The following is a 17,473-nucleotide window of genomic DNA, read 5'->3' as shown; positions in this document are numbered from 1 at the left end:
GTGTGACATGTTTACATTTCTTTTTAGCCTCATTTGAATTTTCAAAATGGGATCTTAATCTGTTTCTAGAATTTTATAAGGTCTCATTTTATGATTTTATGAGATCTCATTAAAACAAGCTATAAATAAATCACTGAAGTTCTTAGGAAGGGTAAAAATATGCTGATATGAGAAACAAATGAATGGGACAGGAAAACACATTCACTTAAAGTCTCTTCATGCAAATTTTATGTAATTGAACTATTATACTTAACCACTGTGTAAATATGATAGATCATACAAATTTAGCCAAAGATACTTCTGTTTGAATGGCTTAGAATGTTTTATATTTCCATAGGAAAAAGTTATTGCTCAGATGAAGAAAACTATCTCAGAATATGAATTATCTATGAAGTAAGTAATTAATGAGATGGCATCTATTTTTTTTAAGGAAATACTCAGTGAATACAGCTTTATCTATTTGGAAACTATCTAGTAATAGGAATATTTCCCCATTTTTTTTCCCAGCAGCAACATTTTTCTCATTCTCCTTAAAAATATTGTTCTTTTTAACACCTCTTCCATCATCTCTATCTGATTACTTGATACTGATTACTCAGTAGCTTTTCTCTTAAGCTTGTACTTGCTGTTTATTTTGAATATAATTATCCTGTTCAGATCTTAAAACTCAGATGGCTGTAAAAAAGCAATTTGGGATTTTATTCTGCACCTAATCCTATCTTCAGTACTGTCACAAAATTTTAAGTATTATACCTAGTCTTTCCAGAGAGACCATAAGCTGCTTTATTAAAAACAGGTCACTAATTGTATATTCTGTATTCCTTCACATCTTAATAGTGGGGATATAAATATTTAACAAATATTTACCAATTGATATTATGCTTTACTTGTAAGGGTCTACTTAGCTTTTGGAATAATATGTTTTTCATTTACATATGCTGATTGATACAGATCTGCAATGGCTGATTTCCCTAATTAATCAGGATCTAAATGGAGCAGTTATAATTCTTGTACTCTTACTATACTTAATTCAGGATACAAGTATTTTTGTTAAACAAATGACAGATTTTCAAAAAGCTCTCTTTATTATTACCACATTATTCATTTAAAAGCCAGCTAAAGGAAACATTGGGTAATCGAGACCGGGAGATATGCTGCCTCCGACGCCAGCTTGATACAGTTCAGAAAGAACTGGATGAAGTGGGGAAATCGAGAGAGGTGGCTTTCAGGGAAAACAGAAGATTACAAGATGATCTGGCTACAGTGGCAAGAGAGAACCAGGTACGAACACCATGTGCATAAACTTAAAGTTTATAAAATCTAAGTATTTTCTTCTAAATGTAATGATATAAACAAAGAAATTATTCTTTAAGAAGAACTGTTTGTCATACTGCTAAAGCCTTGTAGTCTAGAATGTTCTGTTACATATTGTCTACTAGGCACAACTGTGATCCCACCATTTTGATTTTTGTTGCAAAAGACCTAAAACTGAGAGCTCAGAACTCCACCAAGCAGAGGTCATTATCACAATATTGGATGAGGGCTTCAGCATCACCCCAGAGCAATGGTCTGTGTATTCAAGATTCCTGCTGGGTGCCAGTGGCTCATACCTGTAATCCTAGCTACTCAGGAGGCTGAGATCTGAGTATCACAGTTTGAAGCCAACCCATGCAGGAAATCCGTGAGACTCTTACTTCCAAATAACCACCAGAAAACCGGAAGTAGCACTATGGCTCAAAGTGGTAGAGCGCTAGCCTTGAGTATAAAAGCTCTGGGACAGTATCCAGGCCCTGAGTTCAACCCCCATGTCCAACAACAACAAAAAAGATTCCTGATCAATTTTAATCATTAGTGCTAGCTTCCATTGGCTTAGAGATAAACCTGGAATTAAATTAGTGAATATTTTAGAATGCCAACTATTGAAAGGCATCATTTATGCTGATTTATTATAGAATTATATAAGGAAAACTAAGTGCTTTTCCTGTTTAAGTACTTTTTTTTTTCTTTTTTTTTTTTTCTTTTAATTGTATTTTATTTTATTTGAGAACATACTGTACAGGGGGCCTACAATTACATGGGCAGGATAATGCATACATTTCTTACCAAGCATTGCAGCCTCCTCCTTTGTTTACCCTTCACTTCCCTTCCCCGCCTCCCCCCTCCCCCCACCCAATTGTTTAAGTACTTTTTAATGTAACTTTGAGACATAATAATAGAGACCTAATAATAGTGGTATATCCTACTATACTAGACAGCCAGGTGCTGGTGGCTCATGCCTGTAATCCTCGTTACTTAGGAGGCTGAGATCTGAGGATCTGAGGCCATGAATATCCATGAGGCTCTTAAAAAAAAGTTTGCAGTATTATTGTAAAGCATATTGCTGATATGTGTTTTGGAAAAAAAATAAAAGATCAACAAAAAAAGTCAACCCCTAGCCATAACCATAACTAAGCTTTTAGTATAGAAGTGAGATACATGGTCAGGATTGTTTCATGAGAGGTATGGTCAAGTTTGGTGAAAAAGTCAAGCGCAGACTGGAAAAACTGTATGAAAATAGTATTTTGGGAGTTTTTCTTTTCCCTTTCCCTCTTATTCCCCAGTTCCAAAGGAGCCACTTGAATTTAAGAAAACTTCCTTGGATACTGTGCTCACTGTGTCTGGTTTGTCTGCAACTTCTAACTGCAGGAAATCTCATTGGAATTGGAAGCAGCGGTGCAAGAGAAAGAAGAAATGAAGAGTAGAGTTCATAACTATATAACTGAAGTGTCGCGATGGGAGAGCTTAATGGCCTCAAAGGTGACAACACTGTTGAACTTGCATTTGAGGCTGACTTAGATCTGGGTACTGTCTCAGCTTTTTTGCTTAAAGCTGGTGCTCTACCACCTGAGCACCAGGTCACTTCCATCTTTTTGGTGTGATTGATAGGAGATAAGAGTCTTATAGCCTTTTTTTTTTTTTTTTTTTGGCCAGTTCTGGGGCTTGAACTCAGATCCTGGGCACTGTCCCTGAACTTCTTTCCTCAAGGTTAGCATTCTACCACTTGAGATACCACGCCACTTCCAGCTTTTTCTGTTTATGTGGTACTGAGGAATCCAACCCAGGGCTTCATGCATGCTAGGCAAACACTAAGCCACATTCCTAGTCCATCTCACAGATTTTCCTGTTCAGGTTGGCCTCCTGAGTAGCTAAGATTACAGGTGTGAGCCACCAGTGCCCAGCTTAGACAGCACTTCCTTGAATTAAATGGCTGCTATACCAGTACCCAGCTAACACTGGCCTATTAAACTTGTTATTAACGTTCTCATGTTTGTTTATTTTGCCTCAACTATTAAATATTAAATATTTGAGAGTAGAGATATTGTCCATTAGCTACATATTTCCCCAGAGACCTTAGTGTAGTTACTGTGACAAATATCCACTGACAGATTTCCCAGTATGTGTGTGTGTGTTTTAACATTAGTGTTCCACTAATAGTTATTAATTCTGAAATTACTGAATTATGTTAACTTAGGAAAAAGAAAATCAAGATTTGCTAAACAGGTTTCAGATGCTCCATAGCCGTGCTGAGGACTGGGAGGTGAAAGCCCATCAGGCTGAAGGAGAAAGCAGCTCTGTGCGTCTGGAGCTCCTTTCTATTGACACAGAGAGGAGACATCTTCGAGAACGGGTGGAGCTCCTAGAGAAAGAAATACAGGAGGTGAGGCTTTATTCATTTAGTAACCCAAAGAGCATTTAAAGATATTTTACTGAAGTAAATGTGTGTATATATATATATGAAAGCATATTTGGGGGGGTATGTGTGTATGAGTTCACATGCACATGTGTGCGCATGTGCATCAGTGCTCATGCTGGATGTCGGACCCAATGCTCTTGCTGATTTCTTTCTCACGGCTGGTATCTATAACGTGAGCCATTCCTCCAGCCCAAGTTTTTCTGGCAGATTGGAAAATGGAGTGTTTTCTGCCTGGGCTGGCTTCAAATGATAGTCCTCCACATTTTAGTCTTCTGATTATAGGTATGAGCCACCAGTTCCTGGCTTATATGTAAGCCTTCATAAGTCATGTTCAGTGGCAGTGCTTTGTCATTCGTTTTGAAGCCCTGTTACTGTATTTTTACTGTAGTTAAGGATAGGTAACCATTTTAACTGTTTTCAAGTGTACAATCCTGTGGCATTAAATGCATTCAGAGTGGTGTGAGTAATCACTGCTGTCTCCAGGAGTTTCCATCTATCCCAGCTGAACTTCTGCATATTAAACTCCACACCCTGTTCTTCCCTAGCTTCAGCTCCTAGCGACCACAGTTCCACTTGCTTTCTGCTGAATTTGACTCCTCTGTGTTCCTCCTATAAATGTCCCTCCTATTTGTCCTTTAGTGGCTGGCTTTTTTCACTTAGCCTTAAGATTCATTTTACCTCAAGATTCATCCATATTTTGGCATGTTTCATTCCTTCTTAAAGCTTAGTAGTAGTCCATTATAAGTATATACTACATTTTGTTTATCCATTTATCTTTTGACAAGCATTTAGTTTGTTTAAATAGCCACCTTTTGACTATTGAAAATAATGTTACTATGAATACATACGGCTATGCAAATACCTGTTCAGATCCTTCCTTCTTCCCTCCCTTTCTTCTTTCCCTCCTTCTTTCCTTTCCTAATAGAAGTGAAGTAATATTCCACTGGAGTTTTGGCTTTTCTTTTCATAATGATTGGTATTGTTGAACATATATTGCTTATTAAATCTTCTTTGGAGAAATGTCTATTCAAATTATTTTCCATTTTAAAATCAGGTTTTTGTTGTTGTAGGAGTTCTTTACATAGTTTAGAGATAAATGCTTTACTAAACATTAGGAAACATATTATCTGTATAATTTTTTTCTTGGTTAGAAAACTAACAGCTGGAAATGCTTCTCAACCATCAAGAGTTCCTCAGAAGCCATGCCTTTTTTTTTAATTGTTCACATTCTTAGGTGGTATATGAACTTGAATTTTATTGATTATATTTGAAGTCTGTTAAAATAATCATTTTTCTTTTTCTTTTTTGGTGGTCATGGGTATTGAACTTGGCCTGAGTGCTGTTCCTCAGCTCTTTTGCTCAAAGCTAGCTCTCTCCACTTTTTTTTTTTTTTTTTTTTTTTTTGCCTGTTGTGGGGCATGAACTCTGGGCCTGGGCGCTGTCCCTCAGCTCTTCAGCTCTTCAGCTCTACCACTTGAGCCACAGCGCCACTTCCCGCTTTTTCTGCTCATGTGGTGCTTAGGAATCCAACCCACAGCTTCATGCATGCGAGGCAACCACTCTACCGCTGAGCTACCTTCCCAGCCTGTGGCTCTCCACTTTGAGACACAATAACACTTCAGTTTTCTGGTGGTTAATTGGAGATAGGAGTCTCATGGACTGTCCTGCCCAGGCTGGCTTTGAACCAGATCCTCACATCTCAGCATCCAGACTATTTGGGTTTACAGGCATAAGCCACCAATGTCCATCTAAAATAATATCTTTGTAAGTGTAGAGTTCTTCTCAAACTGTAGAAGTACAATTTAATAAGTTTAAATTTTTCACTCAAATTTTATAATTGTGAGAAATTTGAAATGTGGATTCTTCTAGGAAAATTTTTTATTAATATTTTAAATTTTGCTGTTTCAAAGTTACTGAAATCATATAAAGTTATGTTATTAGAATAGACTTTAATATGACTTCATGTTTTTAATTTAAAAATGAACCCCAGTTTTGAAAATTTAGAATTTTAATTGAGATAATTGGCTAATGTGTTTCTCATAGAAAAGACATCATTACAATAAAGAGAAATTATAAAAGGAAAAATTTTATATAGCTTCAAGGATTCCTTATATTCAAACCACTGAGACATAATTTTCACTTTTTTGCATCTTTCACTTTTGCATCTCATATATGATATATATATATATATATATATATATATATATATATATATATGAGCTACTTTAGTTACCATGATTAGTAATGGTGTATCACTTGTACATTGAGTAGTCATTTTAAGTAGCAAGCTACTTCCTGAGTGTTAGAAAATGTGCAAAAATTGACTTTCATTCTTTTCTAAAGTGAAATAATGGTTGCACAGCCCTTAAAATTATTGAATACTTTAATTTTTTAACCTATTTTGGTGTTTTTTTTTCAGCACTTAAATGCACATCATGCTTATGAATCTCAGATCTCATCAATGGCAAAGGCCATGTCTAGATTAGAAGAGGAACTGAGACAGCAAGAAAACGAGAAAACAACAATACTGAATGATTTGTCATCACTTAGAGAACTTTGCATTAAGCTTGATTCAGGCAAGGATGTCATGACACAGCAATTGAACACCAAAAACCTTGAGCTGGAGAGGGTAAGGATAATGAGAAATTATCTTGGCACGTCGTTTCATTGAGCCTTCCCTATGTGTTTCACTGTTCTACTCACCTTCCAGATTATATGGTCCCTTCTGAGTAGTTACTTTGACAACAGATTCTTTGCCTGTCTGATGTGGCAATGAAATTAGGTGTTTTCTATTTTGGATTAGATGAGTCTTGAAAAGATTGTACAATTTCTTGTTATTGATTGGGAGTATACACCATACATCCTTTTTCTGTTTAAAGATAAAATGGAAGGAAAGATTGTTCAGTGCTTACTCACTGGAATGTTCTTCCTGATGAAAATCTTAAAGTATTAACAATTAAGCAAGCTTCTTCACTACAACTTCTCACTCCCAAATTGAAGCTTACTTCAAACAAGCTAGTATATATTTTCAGACATGGTGTTTTGGAGTTTTCACTCTTCTAGTAGTATGTTTTCAGGCACTGAGTAGGTATAGTATTGGCTTGGCTCAGTCATCAGATAGTGTGTTTAGTGGACCAGAGAATTTCCCGGTTCTGCAGTTTAAGATTTTTTGTTGGTGACCCTCTTTTGACAAAGTGGCACAAGTAAAAACTATGAGAGAATTAGAGTATATCTTATAGCCAAATAAGGCTCAGTAAGAGTAACTTCATTTTTTTAATGAAATGTTTTTCTTATCAAGAAATGGCTTGAAATCTTTAGCCAATACCCAGAATGAAGCAGTCAATGGATAAATGGCTCTGCAGAGCTCTGTTGTCAGAGTAATAATTTTCCAGATTAAGCCTAAAATTCTACTGAATTAATCTTTGTTTTTCCTGTAGACTGTGGTAGAATTAGAAAATGTAAAATCAGAATCAGAGCTGTTAAAAAAACAACTATCAAGTGAGAGACTTACAATTAAAAACCTTGAATCATTGTTGGCTACAAACAGAGATAAAGAATTTCATTCGCATTTAAGCGTCCATGAGAAGGATACAGAAATTCAGCTGCTTAAGGAGAAGTTAACCCTTTCAGAAAGCAAATTGTAAGTGTTATAAGTCAACTGATATGAGGAAAGTACATGTCAAAGTGTATTTTCAGTTTGGGGGAGGACGTGTGTGGTTATAAAGATTCGTATAAAATCAAAGTATCTGACTTATATGTCTGCCACTATTGGAAACCTGGAGGAATAGCTCAGGAGAGTCCTGGTGTTTGGAGCTGTCGATGTCTACCTTTGCCATTGAGATGGTGTCATGGAGTGCACGTTAGGAAATGCCCACATTTGAGAGTGGAAGAGTTACCTATATCTAACGATGCAGATGAGGAAAAAGGCTTAGAAAGGCTAAGATTTGACCTTCAAAAGTGTATCAGCTGCCTTTGGGGAGGTGATGGTGGTGTTATTTCATAATGGAGAGAGTTTGGGGGGGGCATGTGTATGGAAGTGGGTTGGAAACGTAGAGTAGATGGTAGAAGTGGAAGAATGAGCTTTTCAGGCTGTACATGGTAGTATTCCCCTGTAATCTTAGCAACTTGGGAAGCTCCAGCAAGAGGATCTCAAGTTCAAGGCCAGCCCAGGTAAAGGTATCAGGATTGTATCTCAAAAAAACAAACAAAAAAACATGAAAAGACTAGCGGCATGGCTCAAGTGGTAGAGCATTTGCCTACCATGAGATAGATAGGCCTTGGGTTCAATCCTCATTACTGAAAAAAATTAATAAATACATAAAGGAAGTTAAAAAACAATTGTTAAAAACAAATGAAAGAAGAGCTAATGAAAATATGCTCCATCTTGGTGTTACAGTTCATGTGTTGTTCATATTTGTATCCCTAACCCTGATACCATTCCTGGCACATTCAGCCTCAGCATAAATAGTAAGCCAGGTAAACTAGAAAGAAAACTTCCTGATGAAGTAGTTTAGCGCACTCAATTTGATATCCACTTTTTCTGTCCTTAAGTATCACCTCTATTTGTATTTGCACTTGACTCTGTGATATAGAACATGTTTTAATTATTACTGTGATTTTTAAATGTTTTTAAGAACTAGTCAACTCCGAGAAAACACCATGCTTCGAGCTAAAATGGCACAATTGCAAACAGATTATGATGCTCTGAAAAGGCAGATTTCAAATGAAAGATTTGAACGGTAAGAAAAATATTTTAGCAGTGTTTTCTTATGTTCTCCATCCTATTCTGGAAAGGATTAATAGGGCTTACAAATGTCAAGCTTTCTTTTAGCATTCATTTGGGAATTAAGTATCTTTGGTAATTCTTTCAAAAAATATTGTGGAAGATAATGTGCCTAAATAAATAAATAAAATCAAAGTATTGCAAAAATATAACGTTCCACTGTATAAAATTAGGGCATCATTTCAGTGGGTTTTGACAGATAATTAAAAACAATGTCTACAAAGGACCCCCAAAATTTGGTCCAAGTTGAAAGCTGAAATACAAATAATCATAAAGGTGATGATGATTATTGTTGTAGTAGTGATTACAAAATATGTGCCAAGCACCAGGTATCTGTCCCATTAATCTTGCAAACAGTCTCCTGCTATAGTTTATTATAGGAAGCTGGAGGTCATAAATGGCAGTCCAGGCACATGTGTCCAGTTCTGTCCACCTCTATATTGGCTTTCATGCTTATATTTCAAGTCATTTGCTTTGTGTTGAAAAATTTAATCCCCAAATAGAAGAGATGAGACCTGCTTTAAAAATTAAAACCAGAGCCAGATGCCGGTGGCTCACGCCTGTAATCCTATCTATTCAGGAGGCTGAGATCTGAGGATTGTGGTTCAAAGCCAGCCTGGGCAGGAAAGTCCGTGAGACTCTTTATCTCCAATAAACCACTAGAAAACCAGAAGTGCGTTGTGGCACAAGCGGTAGAGCACTCACCTTGAGCTGAAGAGCACAGGGACACCGCCTAAGCCCAGAGTTCAAGCCCCACAAGCTGCCAAAAAAAAAAAAATTAAAACTACACATCGAACTGAAACCCCATTATTCAACTACTTGGTGATAATAAGAGTAAAATAAGAGTAAAAAAGAATTACAATCAAAGTCTACATTGTAATTTCAGCACTCTTTAATTAATACTATATCCATCCTCAAATACTGTATCATTCTCAAAGAGTGGTAAAATTACCTGTTAGGTCAGATTTTTAGTTCTCACATTCTCATCCATTTATATATTAAAAAAAAACCTTTTAAGTAAGAGACTATTTGCAGAACAGAAGGAATTTGCTGTGGAATTAGTATTTATGATTTCAAAGAAATAAAAAGCTTTAGGTTGCAGCAGTGATGTTACTTTCTTCTAACTTAAAAGTTGTTTTCTGAATGTGCCAGACTATACATATATAATGATTTCTATTTGTTAATGATAAATTCTCTTCATCGAGGATCCTGAGCCAAGATTTCCATAGCCAGAATTAAAGACCTCCTCACCTTTGAGTCCTCCCTTTTCATTGCCCTTGTCCGCCGAAAAAACCATGTCTTTCTCGTTCCTTAACATCTAGCCAAGTTTTGTATTCTCATATGGCATTGCCATCATCCCTCCATTCTCAAGAGACAAAATGGTGCTTGTGAACAAGGGGAAGAGGTAGCAAAAAGACTTAGTTATCATAGCAGACGGGTGGCTCACACCTGTAATCTTAGCTACATGGAAGGCTAAATGTGGAAGGAACTGGATTCAAGGCTATCTAGGCAGAAAAGTTGATCCTCCTCTTATTCTTAGCTATGAGCAGTGGCATGCTCCAGTCATCTGTATTCGAGGCTGAAATTTGTCAACCTGGTAAACTATTTTTTTTTTTACTGAAATGTGTTGTGATCATATTTTGCTTCTAAATTACTCCTTTAATGATATCCTAGTGTTCCAACATGATTATAACATAATTACCTTGAGTAGTCTCTTACAATGTATATTCTTTTTTGAGTTTTATTTTATTGTAATGCTGTACCAAGTGGTTACAGTTATATGAGTAAGGTAATGAGTACATTTCTGGTCGAGCATTGTTGAAATGTATATATATATGTTTTGGGTCCAGTTGTGGGACCTGAACTCTGGGCCTGGGTGCTATCCCTCAGCTCTTCAGCTCAAGGCTAGCACTCTACCACTTGAGCCACAGCGCCACTTCCGGCTTTTTTCTTTTTGCTTATGTGGTGCTGAGGAATCGAACCCAGGGCCTCATGCATGCAAGGCAAGCGCTCTACCACTGAGCCACTTTCCCAGCCCCGAAATGTATATTTTTATAACTGAAATCTCTTCCCACTACTTAAGAATCCTATAACACGTAGACTTTGTATTTAGTAAAAGTACTAAGGCTGGACCAGGGTGTGGTATGTGCTTGTAGTTCCAGATACTTGGGAGGCTGAGGTAGGAGGATTGCTTGTGCTCATGAGTTCAAGATAAGCCTGGGTACACAATAACAAGACCATGTCTCAAATAGTTTTGTGTTTTTGATTTAATTTTTGTGCTTTTTTAAATAAAAACACATTTAGTAGAAATATTGATTAATTTAGCAGGCATTACTTAATTGACTAATAATACCAACAGTCCTATAATGCTCTTGGATTTTCCATGGTAGTTACATTTAATCTCTCATTTGATTTTTACCAACAGAGAACGAGCAATCCAAGAGATGCGTCGCCATGGCCTTCCTACACCACCCCTTAGTTCCACTCTGAAGTCTCCTTTACAGTCTGCTGAACATGTAGATGTATAGTAACCAGAAATGAATGTAAGTAACAATAAGGAGAGGCAAAACTAATTCAGAAAATAACGTAGTAAAGACAGGGGCTGGTGGTTCATTCCTATAATCCTAGCTACTCAGGAGGCTGAGATCTGAGGATCACAGTTTGGAGCCATCCTGGACAGAAACATTCTTAAGACTCTTATCTCCAATTAACCAGTTAAAAAAAAAAGGCAAGAAAGGAAGTGCAAATGTAGCACAAGTGGTGGAGAGCTGTGAGTAAATAAATAAAGCCAATTGAGAGCACAAGGCTTGGAGTTCAAGTCTCATTACTAGCACACACACGCATACGCAAACCCCATTATCTTAGAAATGTAATAATATTGAACACAAGAGCAGATTTTGTAAAGTAAATTATAGTCTCTTCTTTTTTTGTCAGTGCTGGGGTCCAAAGCCTTGGACACTGCTACTGAGCTACGTACTCATCCCTCATGTAAATTATATTTACAAAAAGGTGGCAAAGAATAGATGCATAGTTAATGGACTTTCATGCTGAACACACCTCCCTAATGTATACCAGATCAAGAAGCAAAACATTACCTCCATTTGCCTCCATTGTAATAATAAGCCCTGTCCTCACTGTGGAAAGCACGGATTTTTTATTTTTTGCTTTATTTTGGACATTTTAACCCAGCACAAAGCCTTGATTAAAGCAAATAAATGTGCATATGAGATCAATTGTATATTTCTAGCTTCTCTTCCTCAACCATACATTTAGGAAATACATCCATATTGTGTAGACTTCAGGTGATTTAGTCTTGTTGCTGCATAATGGAATACAAATGCAAACAAAGCAAATCCATTTAGTTACTGCACTATGGACAGGCATATGGGCTATTACAAGGAGTGCTCTGAGTGTAGACTTAGGAATGAATTGCTGTCACTGACGTAGGCACTGAATCTACATATGTTTAAGTTGATAAGCAAGTGTTCGCTTCGGCAACACATATACTAAGCTGATAAGCAAAACTGTCTGCCCAAGTAGTCTCAAAGAGGGTGTATTTGACCAAGGAGGAGTCAAAAGAATGTGCTTAGTCACTGGAGATCAAAAAGAATGGAAAGAAGTTAACCAGAACTCTGAGAACTGCAGACACACTGACAGAAACTGTTGTTGAGTCAGTCTTTCTTTAGATTAATGCATTTCTTTGCCTCTTTTCCTCAAAATACTGAGCATAAAGGGTAATGCACATTTCCTCAGTGACTCAGAACCTCATTATGAATACTCCTTATGGGCTTGAACACACTGCTGCCCCTTGTTTATAAGACCTATGTTTAAGTGCTTCCTGATTGTTATGCTTTTGCCTTACAGGTTTGTTTAAAACATTTCTTTTCCTTTTTCACTTTGAGGACTACTTCCATGCTCTGCAGCCCCTGTGCCCTCACTTCTGAGCTGCTGAGTTATTTCGAGTGTGATTAGATGGCTGACCCTCTTGTCATGAAGCCTTAACATAGTGTAATGACATTGTTTCACACTTGATTCACAGATGCAGTTTAGGCGGGGGGGGGGGGGGGTTGACCAGTTATAGTCCATGGTCCAAGCCTATCCCACTGGCTCTTTTTATAACTTAAGCTTTCCTGGAGTAGAGCTACAGTTTGCACACCTTCTGAAGTGGATTTTTGCACAGGGTCAAGTAGTTGTAACCAACCTTGTGGCCTGCATATCTAAAATTCCTATTTCTTGGCTCTTAACAGCATCCGTGTAGCCTCTGGAAAAACTCAACCGAAATCTGTGAGAAAACAAGAGTGGAAAGGCAGATTATTTCTTGATTTTATGAAAGCTGGCTTCACCTTGTAAACTCTGTAAAAAATCTTGGGCGGGTAGGGTGCCAGGGGTCCCCAGACTACATTTAAGAGCCACTAATACAGAGCTGGAGTTGTAGCACAACGGTAGGGCTTCTGCTGAGTTTGAGTTTTACCAAGCAGCTACAAACCAAATCAAAAATCATAAGCCTCCACATTCATGCATATACATACATCTTATCTATTAATGTGTTTATAGGTGTAAAAGAACTTCAGTCTCGTAAGTCTGTGATAAATAAGAAAACCTTTTTAATTGGATGTATGTGTATATATAATACAAACCTGGTCACGTGTTGCTTTTGAAGTGTACCACTCAGTGATCCTGATGCCCCTCAGGGCTGTGAGCTGTCAGGACTGTTTCTAAAACCTTTTCATCACCTCAACATTCAACACACACGAAACTATAGTTCTCTACTCCTGTCCTCCCCACACCTTCCTCTCCTCCAGCTAACCTCTTCTCTGTAGCATTGCATTTGCTGAGTCTAGGGTTTCCTGTAAATGATATCACACATTTACCCTTTTTTATGTGGCTTGTTTTGCTTAGAACAGTGTTGTGGGATACTCTACATTAAAAAAAAAAATCTTTCTTATCAGTTGTTTCCACCATGTGTCTGATATAAATGTTGGCACTGTGAGCATTGGTGTACACTGGGTCCTAGTCCTTGTTTTGGGTCCGTCGGTATTCACCGTGGACTATACCTGCCAGGTCCTGGGTTACTCAGTTCACTTTTGGGATGCCCTGGTTTGTATTCCCATCAGCACTGAGCAAGGGCTCTGGTTCTCTACCGCCTGTCCTACTTGATATTTTCCATTTTAAAGCTCATCCCACTACATGGGGATTTGAAACAAATACATAATTTTTAATTTTGGAATCATGAATTTTCCTCATATCCTAATGTGAGATTGTTAAGTAGTAAGCCGTTTTCATTTGTATTTTCTTTATAGTGTCACTAAAACTTTTAAAAAGATTTCCTCCCAAAAGCACTTAGAAACAAATGGCTTGTTTGTGGAATAGTTTCTCAGATTAGTGGCTCAATAGTTAAAAATAAATATAGCCAGGCACTTAAGCCTATAATCCCAGCTGCTTGGAAGGTGGATGTCTGGAGGATGGAGGTGAAGCCAATGCAGGCAAAAACTTAGCGAGATCCCATCTCAACAGATAAGCTGACACGGTACACAAGAGGTATGGGTAGGAGGAGCTCCAGCCCTGGATGGAAACACACAAAATCATATCTAAAAAAATAACTAAAGGATAGCAGGGCTAGCTAGGGATAGAGTAAGTACCTAGCAAGCTGAGGCCTTGGTGTGAGTCCCATATGGGTTGTCAGGGGGAGGGGGAGAGGGAAGGGGTGTATACACATATGCGCATACATAAGAAAGATCTAATTTTTGTTCTATTTTTTTCACTGTTATATCTAATATGCGATACTTGAAAAGAACCTAAGTAGTTTTTCTCCCTCTCCCACACCCTCTGCACACTTCTAACACCAGATTCTCCATCACACACCAGTTAGGTATCCTATAGTTAGATTCTTAAAGGGGGATAATGTCAGGTCCTACAGGTAAGGGGCTCCACCCACTTCAGATGCCTGTTGGAAGCCCAGGTAGTGACCTCCGCTTCTCACGTGCTCTAAGTCCAGCTGCCCACAAGCCCTGCCCTGCCTCAGGTATCATTCATTTGCTTTATATTGTATCCATTATTACAAAGGGTCCAGATGAGCGGCCAGGGGAAGGACACCAGTGGAGGAGGTGCGCAGAGCCTCCATGCCCTCTGGATGTCCTCCCACACCCTCTGCACCTGCTGAGGCCTCTCACCTCCAACTGTCCTGCTGCCTGGAGCAACCCAAATGCATCTCTTTGGAGTTTTTATGGAAGTTTCATGGAGTCATTAGTGGTCACCCCTCTCCCCTCGCCACTGCTCAGGCATTGATCTCTGGTGGACCAGTCCCACCCTAAAGCTAAGGCCCCAGCCACTAGTCATCCGTTAGCATACAAAGGCACTTGCCGACCAGGAGATTCTAAGGCATGTGCGCCAGGAATCAGAGGCACACGTGGAATATGTACTTCTTATATTGTGTTACCATACCTGCTCACTGAGAAACACATGAACATGGAAACCCAAATTAAGCCTTTAAACTATAACACAGTCCTTTCTCAAGTGGTAGAACTGGGTTTAGGGCATAATATTTGTTTTATTAGAGACTACAATTTAGAACAGAATTTAATTTATTTGTTATGACTATGTCATGTAAACTTGTTTATCATTTTTTTCTTAATCCATCTTTCCTTTTTCTACTTTTCAGAATAATGGTTTTCAAGAGACCCTGTGGGGATTTTTTTAAAAGAACACAACAGTAATGAAATATATGAAGTACTTGTTCCTGCAAATCATGAACATTGACACAAATTCTACCTCTGTCAACTTTTATTTAAATCAGTGAATATTTATATAAGAAATTTGGTTGAAAAGAACTCTGTATATTTTCATATGTATGACAAAAATACATATATTAATAGTGCTTAAGTGATACAAGGTCTATTTTTGTATTATTCCTGACTTAATTACTCTTTAAAATGTACTTATACTGTGAATTAATATAATGTAGTATTCACATTATGCTTTAGTAATGTTTCTTAATGAGCCATAATACATGCATGGAAATGTTCATATAGTCCTGGTTTTGAGTGTGCTTTTATTTTTTATTTTATTTATTTATTTAATTTTTTCGGTTCTGGAGCTCGAACTTGAAGCCTGGGTATTGCCCCTGAGCTCTTTTGTTCAAGGCTAGCACTCTACCACTTTGGGCCACAGCGCCACTTCTGGTTTTCTGGTGGTTAATAAATGGAGTCTCAGGTCCTTTCCTGTCTGCCTGGTCTGGCTTTGAACTGAGATCCTCAGATCTCAACCCCCTGAGTGAGTAGCTAGGATTACAGGTGTGAGCCACCCTGCTTATCCCCACCCTCAGTGTAGTCATGAAGAAGGATCGCTTTGAGGGTGAGTCTCATGCTTGTTTCTTGCAAAAATGCAGTGTTCATCACAGATCTGCTCTACCATCACCGGAAAAATATGTTCATGTCTAGGCTCAATATCAGAAGTCTTGATAAAATAATTACCATGTGTAATTACTAATAGAATAAGTGGTGGGAAAGATACATTTACATATTATATACATTAGAGTATTTTGGCTGACACACTCGTAGAATACGAATTTATAACCAAGCTAAAAGCTATATTCAGTTTTACAAAACAGTAGAACACAAATTTGGGGCATTTTTTCCAGCAAATTCCTCAGTGTGTTAAGACTTAAGGGTATATGGAATAAATAGATAAAACATGTTAACATTTTGGTGTACATTCAGTGATACCTCCTTTTTGCTTCTAACCTATGTATTGTAACTGACCAGTCTTTTAGGGTGATGTGTAAATGCTGACACAACAGGTCATATACATTGAAATCAGCCTCTCAACTGACTTTCCAGGTTGTAATTTTAAAGGATCTCAGTGTATACATATATTAATCAATGAGCAGAAGTACACAACAGAATGTCAGGTAGAAAACCTAGTGGTATTTAAATGACACATACGTGCAGAAAGCCCCGTTGTGTCCAGTGGATGCTGTGATTGTAAAGGCACACTGGGAAAGGGAAGGACCACACCTGTGTGCGATACAGTGTTTCTGTGTATAATGAGGTGTGGTTGGTGTGTGTGTGTGCTTGGGGGAGGGAGGTGCTGTTGTATATGAGGTGCGTGCCTGCTGTGTCCCATGCCCTTTGCCGGCACTCAGCATGGCTTTGGGTACAGAGTAGCTTGCTTTTCTACCATCTCTGATTTTACTTATCCCTTCTCTATTTTCTGAGTGAATTTACATATTCCAGAAAAATACAAGAAAACTGGGGCTTTGTAGTATAGTATGGAAAATGTTTTAATAAATTTGTGTATTTGTTCCACCCATCCCCCAAAGGCAAGAGCAAAACATGTTAATTGTATCACTTTTAATATTTACTATAATCAGAAACATAAACTTTTTATAATTAATCTTTTCATAACCATGACACTACAATTTCAAATTAGTTTTAACTTAAAGTACTGAAAGTTGGGTGGGTATTTTAAATTTTGTTGTAAGTAATTTTAAATTATGGAGTTTGACAAATTTGTCAATAAACATGCTAGTCAACTTTCTTTCTTACATATGTTTTCTGTGATTTTACATTTGCATTCTTAATTCTAAATTCTAACAAATGCTAATAAAATAACTAAATTCTAATAAAATGTATTCAAATCAATTTTTGGAAAATTGCTGCATGTATGTTCTAGACACTTTTTTTTAACTGACCCCTTTATATTCTGTTAGTTACAAATTTAAGGAATGAGTTTAGAGTTTTTATTGACAAACTATCAACAAAATGCCCAGGCTGGTCTTGAGTCATGATCTCCTGATCATCTCTAAAGTAGCTAGGATTACAGGTTTTGGCCACCTTGTCTGGCTTCTTTATTTGCCATAGACAGACAGATAGGTCCTGGTACGTAACCTAAATGTCTCTGCCCATATAAACTGAAAATTTGAATCTTGTTTATCTCCAACTACTCCAGCATCTATATCT

General features: G+C 37.6%; 1 protein-coding gene across 3 annotated transcripts in view; it reads left to right on the top strand.

Annotated features, from left to right (window-relative positions):
- Nucleotides 1–17,022, top strand: part of Cep135 (centrosomal protein 135) — a 55,572-nt gene extending 38,550 nt beyond the window's left edge. For all 3 annotated transcript variants that reach the window (XM_070012231.1, XM_070012230.1, XM_070012229.1), the window contains exons 18-26: nt 338–393; nt 1,113–1,281; nt 2,686–2,796; nt 3,512–3,697; nt 6,153–6,362; nt 7,171–7,373; nt 8,368–8,472; nt 10,942–11,059; nt 15,175–17,022. In XM_070012231.1, coding sequence (XP_069868332.1) covers nt 338–393; nt 1,113–1,281; nt 2,686–2,796; nt 3,512–3,697; nt 6,153–6,362; nt 7,171–7,373; nt 8,368–8,472; nt 10,942–11,044 — 1,143 coding nt within the window. In that variant the 3' untranslated portion in view covers nt 11,045–11,059; nt 15,175–17,022. The remainder of the gene's footprint in view (nt 1–337; nt 394–1,112; nt 1,282–2,685; nt 2,797–3,511; nt 3,698–6,152; nt 6,363–7,170; nt 7,374–8,367; nt 8,473–10,941; nt 11,060–15,174) is intronic.
- The last annotated feature ends 451 nt before the right edge of the window (nt 17,023–17,473 follow it).

The sequence above is a fragment of the Dipodomys merriami genome, unplaced genomic scaffold, assembly GCF_024711535.1.
Source record: "Dipodomys merriami isolate MVZ:Mamm:240054 unplaced genomic scaffold, mDipMer1.0.p SCAF_9, whole genome shotgun sequence".
In the NCBI taxonomy this organism is placed as follows: Eukaryota; Metazoa; Chordata; class Mammalia; order Rodentia; family Heteromyidae; genus Dipodomys; species Dipodomys merriami.
The sequence above is the reverse complement of the archived record's forward strand: the minus strand, read 5'-3'. Positions and strand labels throughout refer to the sequence as shown.